Below are 17,913 nucleotides of genomic sequence, written 5' to 3'. Positions count from 1 at the left end.
ACTGCAGGAGCGCGGAGGGATGTTTGAGACAGAGACGAATCCTGACCAACATGCCACATACAGTGGGGACAAGTGTGCAGTTCTAATACAGTGCGTACAATACATCAGTGTACTCAGCTTCAGGCGTAATTCAGACTATAACAACATCGAAAATGCGGATCTTATTACCCTTGGAATCTACATATTGTGTGCTATTTTTCCCTAATAATCCATATTCAGTATGCCCAAAGCGAAAAACTGAATGGTAATCCACTCTAAAACATGTTTAAAAATAGTTTTTAAAAGAAAATATTTTAGAGCATGCTGATCCGGTGACACTCACATCTCTAGAGAGGGAGGTCGGTGACACTCAGATCTCGAGATGTTTACAATGCAACGGTTTCGCCTTTGGAAAAGTTTGAGCTATTGGCATTGTAAATGACAAAATTTGTATTTATGTGTTGGTTTTGAAAACAGATAAATAAATGGCATTGTCATTTACATTGCCAATAGCTCTAACTTTTCCAAAGGCGAAACCGTTGCATTGTAAATGCTTGTTTTGTTTAAGCCAGTGAATACTGATATCCATGGCAATTTATGACTGGGCGCACAGGCAGTGAGATTTACACTGGGAACAAATGCAGTGAATTTACTTGAACCATTTCTGGTCCTGCTCACAAAAAAAGGGACAGACCAAGAAGCATTTGCACACAATGTAATTTCATTTTCATTTAAAAGAGGACAGCAAAAAATATTAATACAGAAATCAATAACAACTTTAATTAAGACAAGCATTTACATAGTCAGTATGTCTCGCCTTTGGGACCTTATAAGTGTTCAGCCATGCAACAGTTGATGTTGTTGCACCAAGGATATTGTGCTGCATAACTAAATACTTATAAGGTTCAAAAGGCAAAACCTATTGGCTATGCCAATGCCCATTTGTTTGCAGTGGAGTGATCATATTTTTATAGTGTTATTGACATTTGTATAGCTTTGCGGCGCTGGGGAACCAGAACATGGTCAATAGGTTACAAGGGAGGGGAGGTGGAAAAGAAAAAACAACGCAAATGGTAAAAGGAATTAAAATGAGGCATCTGTGATTAATTAAAACAGGGAGCAAGTGTCCTATTGTGATGTGGAACAAAGTAGGTTATATTTTAGTTATGGGCAAGTTTTTATTTGCATTCATGTTGTCCTTATTTTGATGTTTATTGAAAGATGCTGGGTACAAATGTGGTGGTAAATTCACTTTTTATTGTGGTACATGCCCGGGAGCCACCAGCGGTAGGGAGCGGTTGAGACGGACGCAGAAACAAGCAGGCCAGAATGTAACAAAACCGTTATTACGGCTGGGGTTCACAGAAGTGTAGTATGGGGCTATCTCGGATTGAACAAGAAATAAAGCCAAAATATACATGCAAGTGACTCTTCTTGGAGGACATGCACATGTTTTAGGGAATAAAAAAGCAGTAATTAATTTAAAGGATTGAATAACGCAATGCCCTGCAGCCAAAAGTTTACTTTAGACCAACATTTCCTTTTACTATTTACAACATTTGTATCCAACAGCAATGCTGTGTTGCTGAATCAATGGGGGGGGGGGGGTGGAGGCAGCTGATGGTGGAGGGGAGTAAGAGTGAGATTTAACCTAAAAGCAACACGAAGAAGGGTATGGAGAGTAACCTGAAAGAAAGATGGAGGAGGTAGTGGAGCGAAGCACAAGGACGAGCACAACAGGAAGGGAGCGAGGGGACAGAGAGCAACATGGGAGAGATTTACAATAGTGAGGGTAAAAGAATAAGCAGGGAAGCCAGGACTATCATCTGATTGGCCGCCCCTCTTCCCCCATTACCAAACAGACACTACAGCAAGTTTTCACCACTGGATCGGCTTCCGAACTCTTTCTCTCTCACGCGTGTGCACACATTTTTTTTACAACATCACAACAAATAAAACGGCGGCAAGTGGGCAGTACAGGAAGAGATTCCTAGCCATTTTCGTTTAATATTAATGAAGAGAAAACAAATATACACTTTCTGGGCTCACAGTGGAAAAATCAAATAATGAAAAAGTGTGCTGGAAAGAGTGGTGACTTATTTTGCGCTTTGGGCTGAATAATTTGTATATACGCGCTATGAGCAGATATATTCAGGTCAGTTGCGCTTCTCGGACCTGATATAGAAGAACCCCTGATGTCCTGATGTGCGGGAACAGACTGTGAACAGACAGAAAATTCACTCACTCCCCAGTGGGGCAGTGCTTCGCAAGTGCTTGAAACACTGGTTTCCTTTTTCCAAGAATTCCTGTTGTTTCAAAAGCACATGAAAATATGTTAGACATTCCGACTGGGTGTCTGCCCCAGACTTCAGTATGAAGCTCAACGTAAAAAATAACGTATTAAAAATCTGCTTTCAGCTGCTGCGACTAAGGATGTTTGTCCAATTAAACCTTTCCAGTGATGATTCACATAAAATTGAGGCCATATCCCCTAAGAAGGTGCACTAGTCACATATTAAAGGCCCAAGGAGGAATTGTGCCCGCGTAACTGCCAAACAGGCAGAAACTATTTATCACGGAGGTTTTTCTTCGTTGGTTTGTTGAAAGACAGTGCAACAGACAAAAGATTTGAAATGAAGGACGCATGTGTTTGTTAAACGCATGGCTTCTATTGGTAGGAAAACTCATACAGACCAAAGGCTGTGATTCTCCAATAATGAGTTCTAGTCAGGATGGAGCCATTGTGCACTGCACTGCTGGCTTTAAGTGGGATAGTGAAGCTAGGGGGCTCTAAAATGAGTGCCAGATAAAAGGCGTAAAGTGGGTACGGGGGAAACAAAACAAGCAGGGGCATGAGGAAAGCAACAATTGAAGCAAGCGCAGCCGTGAAAGTGAAAGGCCACGCTAGTTAAAACCAGGCGGGAGGGGAGTGAGAACCACCGCTACAGGTACTGCAGCGACATATTGCAGCCAATGATGAGCAAGCTGCTGTGAGGGAAACAAAACAAGCAGGGGCATGCGGTAAGCAACAATTGAAAGAAGCGCAGGTGTGAAAGTGAAAGGCCACGCTAAATTATACCAGGCGGGAGTGGAGGGGAGTGAGAACCACCGCTACGGGCACTACAGCGACGGATTGCAGCCAATGAGGAGCAACTGCCGCGCTGCCAACAGAAAAACAAGCCTGGGAGTGGTGCTTGTGGCGCGCCTCTGCTCGCTCCCGCAAGGTGGATGCCGCCACAAGCACCAGTGCAGTGCTTGAAAAGTGAAGACCGGTGGCTAAAGGCCCTCCTAGAGCAGCACATGCGCGCTGCCTAGACGAGACCTAAAAAAGGCAGTACCACTCCCATCAAATTGTTGAAGCTCCTATTAAAATTCTGCTATAGCGGTCTTCAAAGTGCTGCAGGTATCAATGTGTTGCATCACAAATTAAAGGGTTAGAGCCGTCATCAAAGTGCTGTAGCTTCCAGCAAAGTGCTCTATCTCCTACAGAACTGTTGTACCAATATACGTTGCAGAGAAAGTTTTCTAAACCAACATCTTTACTTAACACTATCATAGTATGTACAATACTTCGTACTACGTACCAAATCGTTGTAGTCTCACCAAGCAGGCTACCACACCCAGTCATTCTCTCAGAAGGATTGCCCACACTGTTTCCTTTCTTGGAAACTGCACACACCTACCTCCAGTTGCCTTGAGCTGTGGCCAGGCTGGAACAGAAAACTGCTTCCCATAGTTCTGCTTCAACACTGAAGATGGTGGGGCAAATGGTCTTACATGGCACAGCTAAACAGTGCTCTGATTTGTCGTGTCTTGAAAGGTTGAATTTCCCTGATCGTTTAGTTGATTTGTCTCTTTACATTAGTATGTTGATGACCACTGCATTTTCTTGTGATGTTCGGATAGTGTTGCAAATTACTTGTGTGTATATGTTTGTACATATCTATGTGGTATTTGTAATGTGCAAATTTAGCCAAACAGTAGCAGAGACGGTACAGAGTCTCACATACAGTGAACGTGTGAATGGTAGAGTAGCAGGTGTCTTAGAGTTGAGTGTTCATGTTGTAGTGTAGTTTAAAGAAGTTTGTCTTCAGCTCTTTATGAAATTGGAGCCGGGTTGTGGTGGTCTTGATGGATATGGGAAGTTGCTCCGTGTCCTGGGTGTATACCACTGCCACTTCACTTACTAAGCTGTTGTGTGCAAGTTCTGTGGATTTGGGCTGAGGTCTGAGGTTGGGATTGGGGTGGACGGCCACTGGTTGTGCTGCAGATATATGGGTGGGATAAAAGATCTGTTGAATAGAATGGTATTCTGTAGACTGCGGTATGTAGACCTGCACGGACGTGGAAGGGGGTCGAGGTTCAAAAACATGCAAATCCACCCTGATATGAGGGCCACATAGGCCTGGTCAGTATGTGCTTTAGAACAGTTCTGATTGGTTGGAGGTTACTCAAAATCGCCAGTTTGTTAACTAGGTACACAGGTTTATTTGTAGCTTGCTGCATGTTACTGAACCAATGAAGTGAGTGGAGTTAGTTCAGTGCAGCATGGTTTTCATGCTGTATTTTTCTTTCAGCCTTGACTTAAGAAGGTTTTTATTTACATGGCAAGCCAGATGGTCACCAAAAATCTTCAGGCTTCAGTGCTTGCCGCTCGAACAATGTGGCATCCAAACAGTACACATTTGTTTAAAGTGGTGCCCAGCAGACTGCACTTCGAAAGGGGAGAGGCTCCAAATTCATCTCACTTACATGCTGTGCCTTATCTCTTTAATACACAGGAACATGGGAGAACAAATTTCCGCTGGTGCAGACACAACCCATGAATTTCCGTTTGAATGAGAAGGCAGTGGTGAAAGTACCCATGATGAAGACGAGGGGAACCTTCTTGGTGGGAGCCGACTACGAGCTGGACTGCGATGTCATCCAGCTGCCCTATGTGGGCAATATCAGCATGACCATCGTGGTGCCGCACAAGCTCTCCAATATGAAGGTCCTTGAGAAGCAGCTGACGCCCCAGGTGGTGGAGAGGTGGCAGAAGACACTGGCAAACAGGTAGGTCCTGGTAAAGCAGGCAAATTCCCAGAAGCAACGACTGACGAAAACACAGACCTTGCCAACAAAACATTTATGCTTTTATTTGGCTTTTACTAATTGAAGATTTCCCATCCTCAGGCAGAAAATGGTCATTTAGATGTGGAGGGAGAGATTCTCTGTTTTAGCTTTAATTCCAAAACAACCTAACCAGCATCTTACATTTGACAATTAGTGAGGAGAGTGTTGTTCAACCTTTGAAAATAACATGGCTGGTGCAATTAGATCTGACCGGTCAAAGGACAGCTGTAATTGTAAACACCTAAGTGAACAGAAATGAAAGCTGTACAACTGGTGGAAAATACAATCAGTGTTAAGGTGAAGGCACTAGGGCACAATTATTTCCTAATAAATAAAGATGTCCATCCAAAAATGCATCCACAGTGCCTTCCTCAGATGTAATGATCAGAAGTAGCCCCACAGAATTTAATGTAATTTGCCTTTCAGTCCTCAAGAAATGTCTTCTCTTTCTACAGAACTAGGGAGGTTTTTGTCCCTCGCTTTAAACTGGACAAGACGTATGATCTGACTGAGGTGTTGCGCTCCATGGGCCTGAAAGACCTGTTTGAAAAGGGAGATTTCTCTGGCATATCTGACGAGGACATCAACATCGGACTAGTAAGTGTTCTTTACCATCCATATCCGGCATGTGCTGTCCATCAATAGGACCCAATTACAAGAGTCAAGATCAGGTTTTATAGCCATTTAAGACAGATTTCAGATGTTTTGGGTTATAAATGGACACTGGCAAAAGTCAAATAATTATGGAAAAGCAATGCCAAAGACTGAAATATTAAAAAGAAAGAAGGTATTGTTTCAGAGAAGAGGGAACCAGAATGTTTATACAGATAAGTAAAACCCTAAGGTAAAACACCTATGCTTCTAGAAAGAGGTGTGTTTGTGATTTGTTTCCCAATCAACATAAGGGGGGAAAATATTTTAAATTATGGAACCTAAAGAGAACCTGCATCATCTCATAATACAAAGTTTCACCTTAGGTTTTGCAACATGGTTTCCTGCAAGGTGGTAATTGATGCTGGCCCGCAGATCTCTGGAAGTTAAGCTGTGAAGACATACTAGAATTATTATATGCAACATCAGTGGAGTCTGGCAGCCTGGGAAAATGCTCCTATTCCTCCAGGGATCAGGGTGGGGGGAGGTGGCAAGTGGAGTCTGAGAGCCAGCGCAGTGAACGATGCTGCCAGAGACATGGTCATTCTTTCTGGAGTCAGCGTGTGGGAGAGGGGTAAGCAATCTTGTTAGGTGGCAACAGAGTTTCATAACCAATTTGCAAGACGTCATGGATTAGTTGGGGGGACTCCACACAGACTATGTAGGCTATCTTCACAGGTTATTTAGGTAATAAGAAACAACTCTGGCACAGCCAATGTTATTTACAATAGCTAAACCAGACTGTGAAACATAAAACTCCAGAAAACCTACACCCAAGTGGGTAGGGAGAAAACGGAGGCTAGAAAGAGGGTCTTTGGCAGCATCTAATGAATGGTTATTTTCTAAGACCTGCTGACTAACAGAATCCTCCTCTTTTCCTCCTCTTCTCCTGCACAGTTCAAACACCAGGGCTCCATCACCGTGAACGAAGAAGGGACAGAGGCAGCAGCAGTGACTGTGGTGGGTTTCACGCCTCTTTCTACCCAGGCACGCTTCGTGGCAGACCGGCCCTTCCTCTTCATCATCCGCGAGCATCGCACCAACTGCATTCTTTTCATGGGGAGAGTCGCCAACCCTGCCTTGTCTTAGGCACAGGGTGGGGGTGTTCTCTCTCTTCATGTGTACTCCCTGTGACAGTGTTTCCTTGTAACCTGCTCTTGTGTATTTTGGTTAAACTGAAAAACATTGAATATGTATCTTTAAAAAATCTATAAGATGTTCTGAAAATTATTCTCCACTTATTGTTTTTTTTGTGTACTGCATACAAAGACAGATTGCGCACACACTGAATTGAGTGGTTGATTTTTCCACTTACCAGAGCCCACATGTCAGAGTGTTATTTCCCTAATATGTGCACATTAAAAGACCACTTATGTGCAAAATCTATCAGTGAAGCATTCCATTAACAAGTTGAGAAGTATATTTTCACAGACTTGGATGAAGCAGTCAAATGGTCCGTTTATGTGGGTGGGATTCTGGTGCTAGATCCTAAGGTACATGAACTGAACTAACTGTTCAGTTTTTTTGTGTGTCTAAAAGTGAGAGCGAGTTGTTTCCCAGTAGCTTGAATCTATCTAACAAGGGATCTAAGGCCCAAGGAAATTAAGTGATGTACGCAGTCACATTATTTGGCCGATGGTCTACAATTTAGCCTCTCTTTTAGATATGTTTTAGTACACAGAAACTTAACAAACAGAGAAGGGTCAAACACTGTGCCAATAGTTAGCATTTTACTAATACACAGCATCTAAAAGAACAAACAATGGAGAAACAATCTGTGCTGAAAGGTGTAACTTGTTGGATGAAAGTATCATGTTACTAGTGACCCTTACATGGGACTAGCAGAAAACAGAAGGTAGGACGGGAGTGATGAGAAATTATGTTGGTGTCCGCCTCAACTCAAACAGCCCCAGCTAAAGACACACCCAAGCTTCCTTCACATCTCACACTATCGCCTCCATGGTGCGAGTCACCTTGTAGAGCTGAATGTGCCTGTTAACACAGCATCTATAGAGAAACCTGCATTGGCTCTATCAACATTTCACTGAGACCTGCTCTTCAGCACATTAAATAGAAGGTGTAGAGTTGAGTATGGTTGGTCATCAAACTCCCACAAATTAACTTGTTATATCACTATATGTTCTGCTCTTTGCTCCTGAATAAGCACTCGTGGTGGGCACTATGGTGTACGTCATTTAGATCATTTACTTCAAGGAAACCTCTGCTAAGCCAAGAGGCATAGATCCTCTAACATTTGCTTTTTACAAATAAAAACGGGTTTACTGGGGGGGAAGCGTGCTGCTGCTGGAAGATGGCAAGCTACTTTCTGATGCAGTTCCTAAAGTGGGACGAAGTAGAGCAGCCTGTACATGAGATATGCCTGTTTGTTTTTGAATGCTGCAGATATGTGGCAGAGAAAACAATGTTCTCGGCGAAGGCTTATTTATCAGTTCCACTGCAACCTCATAAATGAGAGGAAAATGTGTCCTTCTGCAGTCCTTTTTACACCTGTAGAGAACCTAGTACAGACATCCGGCCTAACTTCGTTATCAATGGGATTGTCATGCAAGCGCCATGTCACACTGCCCCTTTATTACCGGTCGCCATGAATATCCTATGTACCACCTGTTGTCACGTATTATCATCACTTGTGCTGGTGCGACAATCTTTGGAGAAATTATGCTCCTTGCAGGCCAGAGGCTGCGGGTAACAACGAAGGATGTATATCTTTGATATGAGAATGTGACTAAGGAGAGGAGATCCTGTTCATAGAAGAGCATGTACTATGTGTCTATGTGTAAAATGCACAGAGTGGAATAAAAGACTTAAGAACATTTCAGACCATGTCATATCTTCTACATGCGTGTGCAGCAGCATAGAGACCTTGTCCAGCAGAGAGAAATCTGTTCAAAACAAAATGCCTACAATATTTAAATCAAGGGCTAAAGTCACAGCAAGGACAGATGAGCAAGACTTTCCTCCTATTTTGAAAAGAGATCAAAGGAGTTAAGACTGTAAATGGATAATAATCTAAGTGCTGTGCACTTCTAGGCAGAGCCGTGCCACAACGTTCATTCTTCTTAAGGTATAGTTATAACCAATGCTATCATAGCAAAGTGTAGTACAGAAGAGATATGCAATTTTGGTATGCATGCACTTGTAAGAAGACCATTTTAAGATCTGCCTGACATACAGCAGATAGAGGAGAAAAAAGAGCCAACTACAGAATTTCTCAATGGGCACAGGAGAGTGCAGCAAAATCACGTCCTACACCCCCACCTCTGAACTCCTGGTCTGCAGACCTTGTGCAAACTGGACAAATATTTGTTCGCTTTATACTAGCAATGTAACCATTAACTCCAATGAAAGAGTGAGGTTGTTTATCCTAGCTGGGGGAGGTCAGGCACAGAAGAGAACCTGTGCTCTCAAGGGTACTGATGTTGCATGTGTTGAGTAGGGTAAACAGAAGGCCGGAGAGGCCCCAAACGCAAAAAAAAGGGGAACAGTAGTTCTAAAGGAGGAAAGAGAGACAAATGCTGGAGAAGCAGGTGAGCGAGGCATAAATATATGGTCACACCAAGAGAGAACAGGAGGAAGAGGGAACCTGTTTGAAAAAGGGAGAGTAATAGCAGAGGGCAGATGCATATTTGTTGACATTGTGTATAGTACAAAACCAGAGAAAAGGCAAAACATATTATAACAAAGAAAATTATTAATTTGTTCAAAAGTAAAATAGAAAGTGAAAAGATTATTCGATTCTTAGCGCTCTACTTTTGAAATTAAACAGGCATAATAAAATTCCATGCAGTGAAAAAAAAGGCAGGAGGAGTGAGAGGACATGTCCTTCTACGTGCATCGATCACAATGCAATGCGATAATGCACAGAAACTGTCCGGTACAAGGCCTAGACTACTAAAAGGCAGATTAGTTCATCCTGCAAAGCAACAAAGACCCAAGATTCAGATGGTTCCTGTGACAAAAGCAAAGCAACATGGGTCATGCGCCCCATGAAAAGTGAGTTCTGATTGGGGTCTAATTAAACCCTCTCCTAGAAAACTGTGGACAATCCCTGGCCAGCACAGAGTACCTTTTCAGATGAAGTAATATGCCTGGTGTACCCATATTAAGATATAGAGGTGGGTGTACGTAAATCAATTCCGTTTCAAAGTTTGCAAGGCCCTTTCTTGGATGGTACAGGACACCTTTTGACTTCTCCTTGAAGGGCCTACACTCGGTGCTAACCACTGGGAGAAGAGATTAAGCCTCCATGCAATGAGTAGCAATCTGCCCCATGATTCTCTTTGGAAAGAGATGGAATCGGTTACACTTCACCACATGCAACCTTTGCACAATAGATACAGGACTGCCTGAGTACAGGAATGAATAATCAGAGCAAAGGATGCTCCTGCCAAGATTATATGGTTGAACGATAATGAGTAATGGAGGAGATGGCCACGGAGTCTTGACCTACTAAACTTGCCAGTAAATTACTTGATCTCAAATTAGAACATAGAACTCTGAAGTAACCTGCTGACACAGAAGTAATTCTAGGTTGTAAAATCAGTGCTGGGATTTACATTTCCTTGCCTCGTAATGTAATCAGTCGCTACAACTAATTTTGCTTTCTTCTGCCGCATAATTGAAGTGATCCTGTTCAAAACCTAAACATTTTTGCAGAAAATTATGACTCCTACGTGAGACACGGTTGAAGTGTGGAAACTTGAAACCTGCCTTTTTTAATAACACTGCCTTCTGGAATGGGAAAAGTACTTTGAAAGAATATAGGGCTCACCTTTAAAACACTTTTGGTTTAATTTGTATAAAACTAGTAGCCTACTTTATTTCCATTAACAAATGTGAGATCTATAATTGTTTCAAGTACAAAAATCATTGTGTTTTGGGTAGAAAGGGCTCTATAACGGTACCTAGAAAATTCAAGAACTACCTGTCAGACATAAGCTGGCCATGATCCCCAACCAAGAGGACTTTTAAAAGAACAAGCTTACCGGAGAGACATAGAAAGCTGGCATTTACAGATCCTGTATGTAACTCAGTATTGACTAATTGGGTATAATACATCATCCATCAAGTCATACTCATCTACCACCAGTTTGTCGACTTTAAGTGCCACATTTCCAACCCCTGCCCGTCAAAATAAACCCATCGTTTTCCAGTTTGTATATCTTGCAATCATTTACAAACCTATTAAATATTTTCCCCTTCTATTTCTTCAAAATTGGTCTTCCCCTACCCCTTCAACAACGCAGTTTTGCCTGCAATACTCATTTCTTTATTTAATCAGTAAAGTTGTAGACCACGGATACCCTCTCACTCTCTCCACAACCCAACGCATCAGTGTGCCCCGCTCACCTGCTCTTTCAGTTCCACAGATCAGGGTCATAAACCCCATGATCTCTGATGGACATCCACTTCAGACCTGTGAATCTTCCACCACTTTTCAATTCCCTGTGAGTATCCCCACCCCTTACTAGGAGACCTTCCTCCTGAAATTCATATCCTCAGTACATAGAGTGTCCCTTGTACCTGTGTACTTGTCCCTCAAGCTTGTTTGGATCAGTCTTTTGCCTCCAAACCAAACTGCCATATTTACTTCAAAGTGTGACAAAGCTTGCTTAATGTGTGTGTGATCTTTTGGTGTGTAGGCACAGTCAATAAGCTCAAATCACTGCACATGTAGCTCGGTTGGTTGTAAGTTAATGATTTACATGACACCTCTTGCTCGTATAAATATTCACCCATAGCCTATGGTCACAGTCACTGAGCAGCAGTGCGGCTACAACCAAAGCATGCATGCCGTTCTTTCAGAACCCAACGGGAGACAGATAACTTACTAGGCAAAATCACCGTGTTAGAAAATATCTACGTGGCTTATTGAAAATGTCATTAAGGGGTGGAGGGTCGGTGAAAGCAGCATCATTAAGTATTCTGATGAGACCCTATGTGAAGATTTTTATGGGGTCCTCCGAACAATATTTAAAGGCAAAGATTTCAGACTGCGGTTAGTGTGAATAAGAATCTTTTGAGGCCAAACTGAAATAGTTTTACTACCCAGTTTGGAGAATTGTTGTTCAAAGTGCACAAAAGGAGATAATGGGTATATGCTGGACTTTACATCATATAGGGCAGTGCATCCTGGGAAAGTCACTCACATTGCAAGAACTAGGAGGGTGTGTAAAATACAATGGGGCTCGCTACTGGATTTTTGTTATGAATGGGACTAGAATCCCAACTTGTCCCAGGACATTGAGAGCCCTTCAGATACTCTTGCAAGGGGACATTGGGGATAAAAGTTACAGGTAACTCGCCATTGTAAATGGTGTTGTTTAACCTCTAATTATCTGTGCCCATGACTCCTACGGCTTGATGTGCTGTACTGTGGATCACGCAAAGAGAGGATAAGACAGTCATGGGGTTTCCTTCAATTTCATTTTTGTATCTCTGCATCAAACCTGAATAAAAATGTATTGAATTGTATAGCTCACATGGTGATAATTGGCACCATTTTGGGGGCACATTCAAAGGATTTTTGGTGGCAAATTAATGCTACCAAGGGAAATCTGCTGACATTTGTGTAACTAGAATTTGGACACGTGGGAGAAATGTGAGGGATTCTGAAACAGTGTTAAAGATACTGGAGGCCAGATATCCAAGTCTTTGCAGCCAGATTTGACATTTTTGTTTCAAAGGAAGCCGTTACACGGTCAACTAAGAGAGTACTTGGGATGATTAAAAGGTATTTTTTTAGTTAATCAAAGAGGCATTAGTGAGGCTAATGGGGGGGTGAACTCAATTTTGATGGGTCAGTACTTATTGTGGCTAACATAGTCAGCAGGCTGGATGTCAGTTAAGGGGTGTGGGGGTGTGGGGGTGTCAGAGTCACAGAGTCACAGTTCTGTACAGAATGCTGGTACACCCTTCTCAAATTCCTGCCCACACCACTGGTCTTGATCTGGGTCTGACACTCGATTTACAAAATGTTTTGAGAGGCCACTCCCCTCCCAGAATCTAGGCTGTAAATAAGAAATCTTTATTTTCCACATCACATTAACAGAAAACCAGTTGTGCCATGTCTTTAAACTTTGTCAGGGATGAGGTACAGTAAAATCTGCTATACCTCTACATTGGTCATAATGTCTCCTACGTATAAAGGATGAAGGATGCTCATTGGTCCCCTGAATCACTGCCCTGTGCGCAGACACCTGCAGCATCTGGGTTCAGAGAGTCCTAGTAAGTACTCATTGCTCAGCGGAGGTCTGATCACAAGCAGTCCTATGCCAAAAACATGATAGCATCAGAGGAGTTTACACATGGGAATATTCCAATACTTACCACTGCGATCACAGGAATCAACACCCCTAGGTTTCCAGCACTGCTCGAGGCCTGGAAATGGAGAGGATAAAAAGAAAACGTCAGTGATCAGATCAATAAATATATCCATTCGACAGCGTGAAATTCCTCCCTTTGGAACTTCAACTTTAGAAGCATATTCTTGAGGTTGAACTAGTGTCCTTTGACAATGGAAGAGGCGACTAATGGGAATTGCATTGATCAATAGGTAAATAAACAAATAAGGAGGTACATCAGCAGACCCTGCCCACTCCATGGAAATGCCAGGCACATACAGGTGTGTCTTGGGCAGCATGGGTTTCGGAGACCAGTCCTATTTCACGGTCACATGGCCATTGAGCCCATATCACTTACACCCTACTAGTCCACTGTCTTCAGAAAATGGTGCCTATGAACAGTTTGTCTTAGCACTCAGTAACGCCATACCCTCAATGATTATCATAGGAGTTCAGGAAGCTGCAAGCCTGCTTGTAGTCTACATAGCCCTCCTAATCAATGCAAGTTTAAAGGCTGCATAGTTCAGTCTACTTAATCATTATAGTGATGAAATCTTCACTGTTCATGCTCTCTCTTTATACCATAACATAACAGGTGTATTTGTAAAGCGCACAATTACCGGTAGGTGTCCTGGTGCTGAATAACAGATCAATTCAATGGTACTCATTTTATCGACCTCAGATGGATGAAAGGCTGAGTGAACCCACCGGGATTTTAACCTGTGACCATGAGGTCGAACACAGGTCCCTACAGTGGCTGCTTTAGTCCACTGAGCCACCAGACCCGGCTCAAGGAAGAGGAAACAAGCCCTCAATATTCATTTTTAGCAACTTGTGACATAAGCAATGTATATGTTTTATTTAAAATGTTGTCACTGTTGAAGTAAATGGAAGATTGCACTCAAGACATCCCATGAGATAATACTACAGAAAACAATAATCACTTGACCACACCATAGAGAGAAAGCTAAAAGATAAACAGACTCTTGGAATAAGCCTTGAATATCACAATACTACACTCAAACACGGTCAAGATGTGGAATGATCCAAAACTCTGTAGTTGTACCAGAGAACACTTGCCCGCCTACAGTCAGATGGAACAACAAGTCATGAACCAACACGCCTTGCTGACTTGACACTGGCAGCTACAACAAAGAAAACGAAGGGCCCTGAAAGTATGGAGCTTCACTGCAAAGGTTTGAAGGCTGGACTTCAAACTATCAGGCCTGAAGCAAGAGACCAGTCTCCGCATCTGATCTACTACTTTAGCATGAGCCCTCAGAGGATACCACATGGGAGGTTTTGTGTATAAATCACTCATAGAGCCAACAGACGGACAATTTTGTTAATTCTTTTTGTTATTACAAAGCTGTCCAATGCTCTTGGTCAATGCTATTGGACTCTAGAGATGCCTTTCTATGGATCCCTTGCAATATATTGTGGTTTCAGGAGGCATCCTGGCCTCATCATTTACCTTCAAGGCAGGCCCCTTCTCACTGGCTCTTTCACTGGCTCGCTTTCCTTCCAGGCCCAGCTGTACAAAGAGCTCAAGCAGATTCATCAGTAGTTCATCCACTAGCTGCTCTCCTTGGATGTTGGCTGCAATGTTTGCCAGAGCATTTATGACGGCCAGGGAGCAGTGTCTGGAAAGAAGAAAAGAAGGGCATAGGGTGAGATAGATGCAAGTCGCAAATCAGATGGTTTCATGTGTTATTCAATGGCTGCAAAGCTTTTAAAAACAAGCACTGGCAAAGTCAGTAGTCTTGCCTATACAACCTATTTATTTATTTTATCAAGTTTATATAGCGCGAACAAGGATATCAATGAGTTGGAGCCATGTGGTACAGCGTTCAACATGCATGTGTGTGCCTACAGAAAGACACGGGATTATTTATTTTTAGATTTACCAATCTGACCTGGATCAGTAAAAAAAAAAAAAAAAGTAGAGTGAAAGCGCTCTTTTAAATGTAGCATAAATGGCTTTAAAAAAAAGAAAAGAAACATGAGTGAGATCAAGTTTGAGAGGGGGTTGGGGTGGAGTAACACGGCGGGTAGGAGGTTAAGCAGCACAGCTGGCGGGGGTTAAGCAACACAACAGTGAGCCCCAGAGAGCAACATGGTTTTGAGTGGGGGAGAGAAGCATAAGGGAAAGTAAGAGTAATGTGGAGGGGGATGAAAAGCACACTAGTGAGGCAGCTGGAAAAACATGCACTATCATGGAGTGCTTAACCAAAAAGAAAAAAAGAGCCCTCTAAAAGCGTGCAGAGGGAGCAAGGCAGCCAGCCACTCAAAGAGATGTTAAGGAGGCTGTGCTCCAGAGGAGAGATGAAATCCGTACAGACAGGCTGAAACAAGGGAAGCCCTCTAATAGGAAGCATGTGTAGGAAGCTGGTTTTCTGTTGCAGTAACCACCCCACTTTTTTCCGGATTTCTGATGCACTTAGACTTGATGTGCCCTGGGTCCCTGGCAACCATGTTTCCAGGGCCTGTGTTCTTTCAAAAAACTGTACATTGGTACTCACAATTGGCACCTCTCTGGCCACATGTAAGTCCCTTATAAAAGGCTCCATGGGTACCAAGGCCACTGTGACCAGGAAAGACCTCTAAGGGCTGTAGCCCTTAGAGGACCTGTACCTGAACACATACGCACTGCCATTGCAGGCTGCATGTTTTGATGCAGAGAAAAGTTAAGAGTCGACATGGCATAGATACCCGTGTGCTCGAAATAGTGCGCGCATGTACTGTGAGCGCATCCCTGTGTGTGGGCACACCATAGGTTCTCAATAACAGACTCCTTTGTTGGTTTGTTATGTAATGTTCATGTATTCATCACAATAATTTTTTGGGAAAATTAGATATTGTCTCCATATCCAATCTTTTCCTTTTTGTAAACTTTCAGAAGACATTCATATTTCTTCCCATATGATTTTTCAACTCGATTAAACATTCATTTTAAATTTCCCAAACGCTCCAATGCATTTCGGGCTCCCTAGCCCTTTTTCCAGGAGCACTATCAGCAAAAACAAACAAGATATCCCATATCACTAATTCATTCCTAATACATAAACGATGTAACATAAGTGTGGGTCGTGGTTATGTACATGCACAGTATCGTCCGTGAATTATGTGGATAACGTGCTGTGAAAAAACTAAACGAAAAAAAGTGCTGCCGATACGGTTCGTGTGAGTGTGATTCATGCCTTAGGGGGTCATACTTACAAAAATTCAGCTGTAGTGAACTCTCGATTGCTAGAGAGTGAAATAATAACAGGGTGATTAAAGCACATTCATTGCTTGCTACCGTAGTGAGAAAGCACGAGTTGAGATGTACTGGTATCTCTTTACTTACTTGGGGAACGCGTCGCGTTTCTTGGCGGTTGGTGATAAACTACTCAGCATCACTCGTCGGTGAAACGGCCGGTGTATTCCGATGTACACGGAAGTTTAGATATACATCATGTGATAGTGGTCACATGGGTGTCTAACCAGGAAGAGCTAAAAAACGGACTATCGCTGTAGGGTGCCATCTTGGGTGAGGGTGTGTTGTAACTAAACCATTGGTGTAATAGGAATATACATGAATTACAATGCATCATGATCAATGACTAAACAAACAGCTGGCAGCAAAGATACAATGGGTCAGTGTACCATACATATGGTTAAATAAAGCTACTAAATTCAGTGCGATCATTAAGCCCATGAGGCTTCATTGCTTGGAGCCGATATATCCAAGCTATTTCTCGTTGAAGAAGAGTCCTATTATTGTCCTTTCCCTCACATTTCTCAATAATTTCTAACACTAAGTATTTAAGTTGCGCAATGTTGTGCTTCATTTCATGGAAGTGTGCTGCAACGTTTGACTTCATATTTTTAGTGCGTATGTTCGATTTGTGCTCATTAAGCCGTGTCTTTATTTTCCTTTCCGTCTTACCAATGTAAATTTTCCCACAAGGACATTTAAGCATGTATATTAGGTTAGACGAGTCACATGTGGCATTGACGTGCAGTTTGATTGTTTGCCCTTTCATGGGATGCGAAATGGAGTTTCCTTTAATTACATTATTACAGTTGCTGCAGTTCATGCATGGCAAGGTTCCTTTTGAGTTTTCATAGGTAGGGGTTTCTTTAGATAGAATTTCCTTAATGTTGTTACTTCGTGTGTATGCGAAGATTGGGGGTTGAGTGAAAATATTGTTAAACTCGCTTTCAGATGCGAGAATTGCCCAATGCCGCATAATTATTTTCCTGGATGTGGAACTCATTGTAGAGAATTTAGAAACAAGGACCATCCTGGTGTCTCTGGATTTAATTGATCTTTTCAATGCTTGTTCTCTGGTAAAAATGGATACTCTTTCCTCAGCTTTTTGTATGATTTCATTGGGGTATCCTCTTTCTGCAAATCTATTGCCCATTTCCTTGATTCGTTTTTCACTTAGTTCCATGTTCGAAGTAATTCGTTTAGCCCTTAACATTTGGGAGTAAGGGAGATGTTTCTTTAAAGCACCCTGATGAAAACTCGTAAAATGCAGTGTGTTATTGCGATCAGTTTTTTTTCGAAAGATATCTGTTTCAAATCCTGTGGGTGTTTTAGAAATGGAAACATCCGAAAATGTAATAGTGTCTTCATTTATAGACTAGGTTAATTCAATCCTGTCGTCTTTGGTATTGAGTTCAGTCAATGCAGTGGTCAAGTTTTCCTTGGTATCCTTCCAGATGAAGAATAGGGAAAGGACAATAATAAGACTCTTCTTCAACGAGAAATAGCTTGGATATATCGGCTCCAAGCAACGAAGCCTCATGGGCT

General features: G+C 42.4%; 2 protein-coding genes across 3 annotated transcripts in view; one reads left to right on the top strand and one right to left on the bottom strand.

Annotated features, from left to right (window-relative positions):
* The window catches only part of SERPIND1 (serpin family D member 1), a 39,968-nt gene extending 32,839 nt beyond the window's left edge, over positions 1–7,129 (top strand). Inside the window, exons 3-5 of the mRNA XM_078667864.1 lie at positions 4,761–5,034; positions 5,550–5,691; positions 6,643–7,129. Of these exons, the coding sequence (XP_078523990.1) occupies positions 4,761–5,034; positions 5,550–5,691; positions 6,643–6,834 (608 nt within the window). The 3' untranslated portion in view covers positions 6,835–7,129. The remainder of the gene's footprint in view (positions 1–4,760; positions 5,035–5,549; positions 5,692–6,642) is intronic.
* Positions 1–17,913, bottom strand: part of PI4KA (phosphatidylinositol 4-kinase alpha) — a 517,988-nt gene that overhangs the window by 260,306 nt on the left and 239,769 nt on the right. For both annotated transcript variants that reach the window (XM_078667865.1, XM_078667866.1), the window contains exons 18-19: positions 14,584–14,752; positions 13,096–13,146 (exon numbers count right to left, since the gene is read on the bottom strand). In XM_078667865.1, the coding sequence (XP_078523991.1) occupies positions 13,096–13,146; positions 14,584–14,752 (220 nt within the window). The remainder of the gene's footprint in view (positions 1–13,095; positions 13,147–14,583; positions 14,753–17,913) is intronic.

This window comes from Lissotriton helveticus, chromosome 11 (assembly GCF_964261635.1).
Source record: "Lissotriton helveticus chromosome 11, aLisHel1.1, whole genome shotgun sequence".
In the NCBI taxonomy this organism is placed as follows: domain Eukaryota; kingdom Metazoa; phylum Chordata; class Amphibia; order Caudata; family Salamandridae; genus Lissotriton; species Lissotriton helveticus.
Note: the sequence above shows the minus strand (reverse complement) of the source record. Positions and strands in the feature narration are given on the sequence as shown.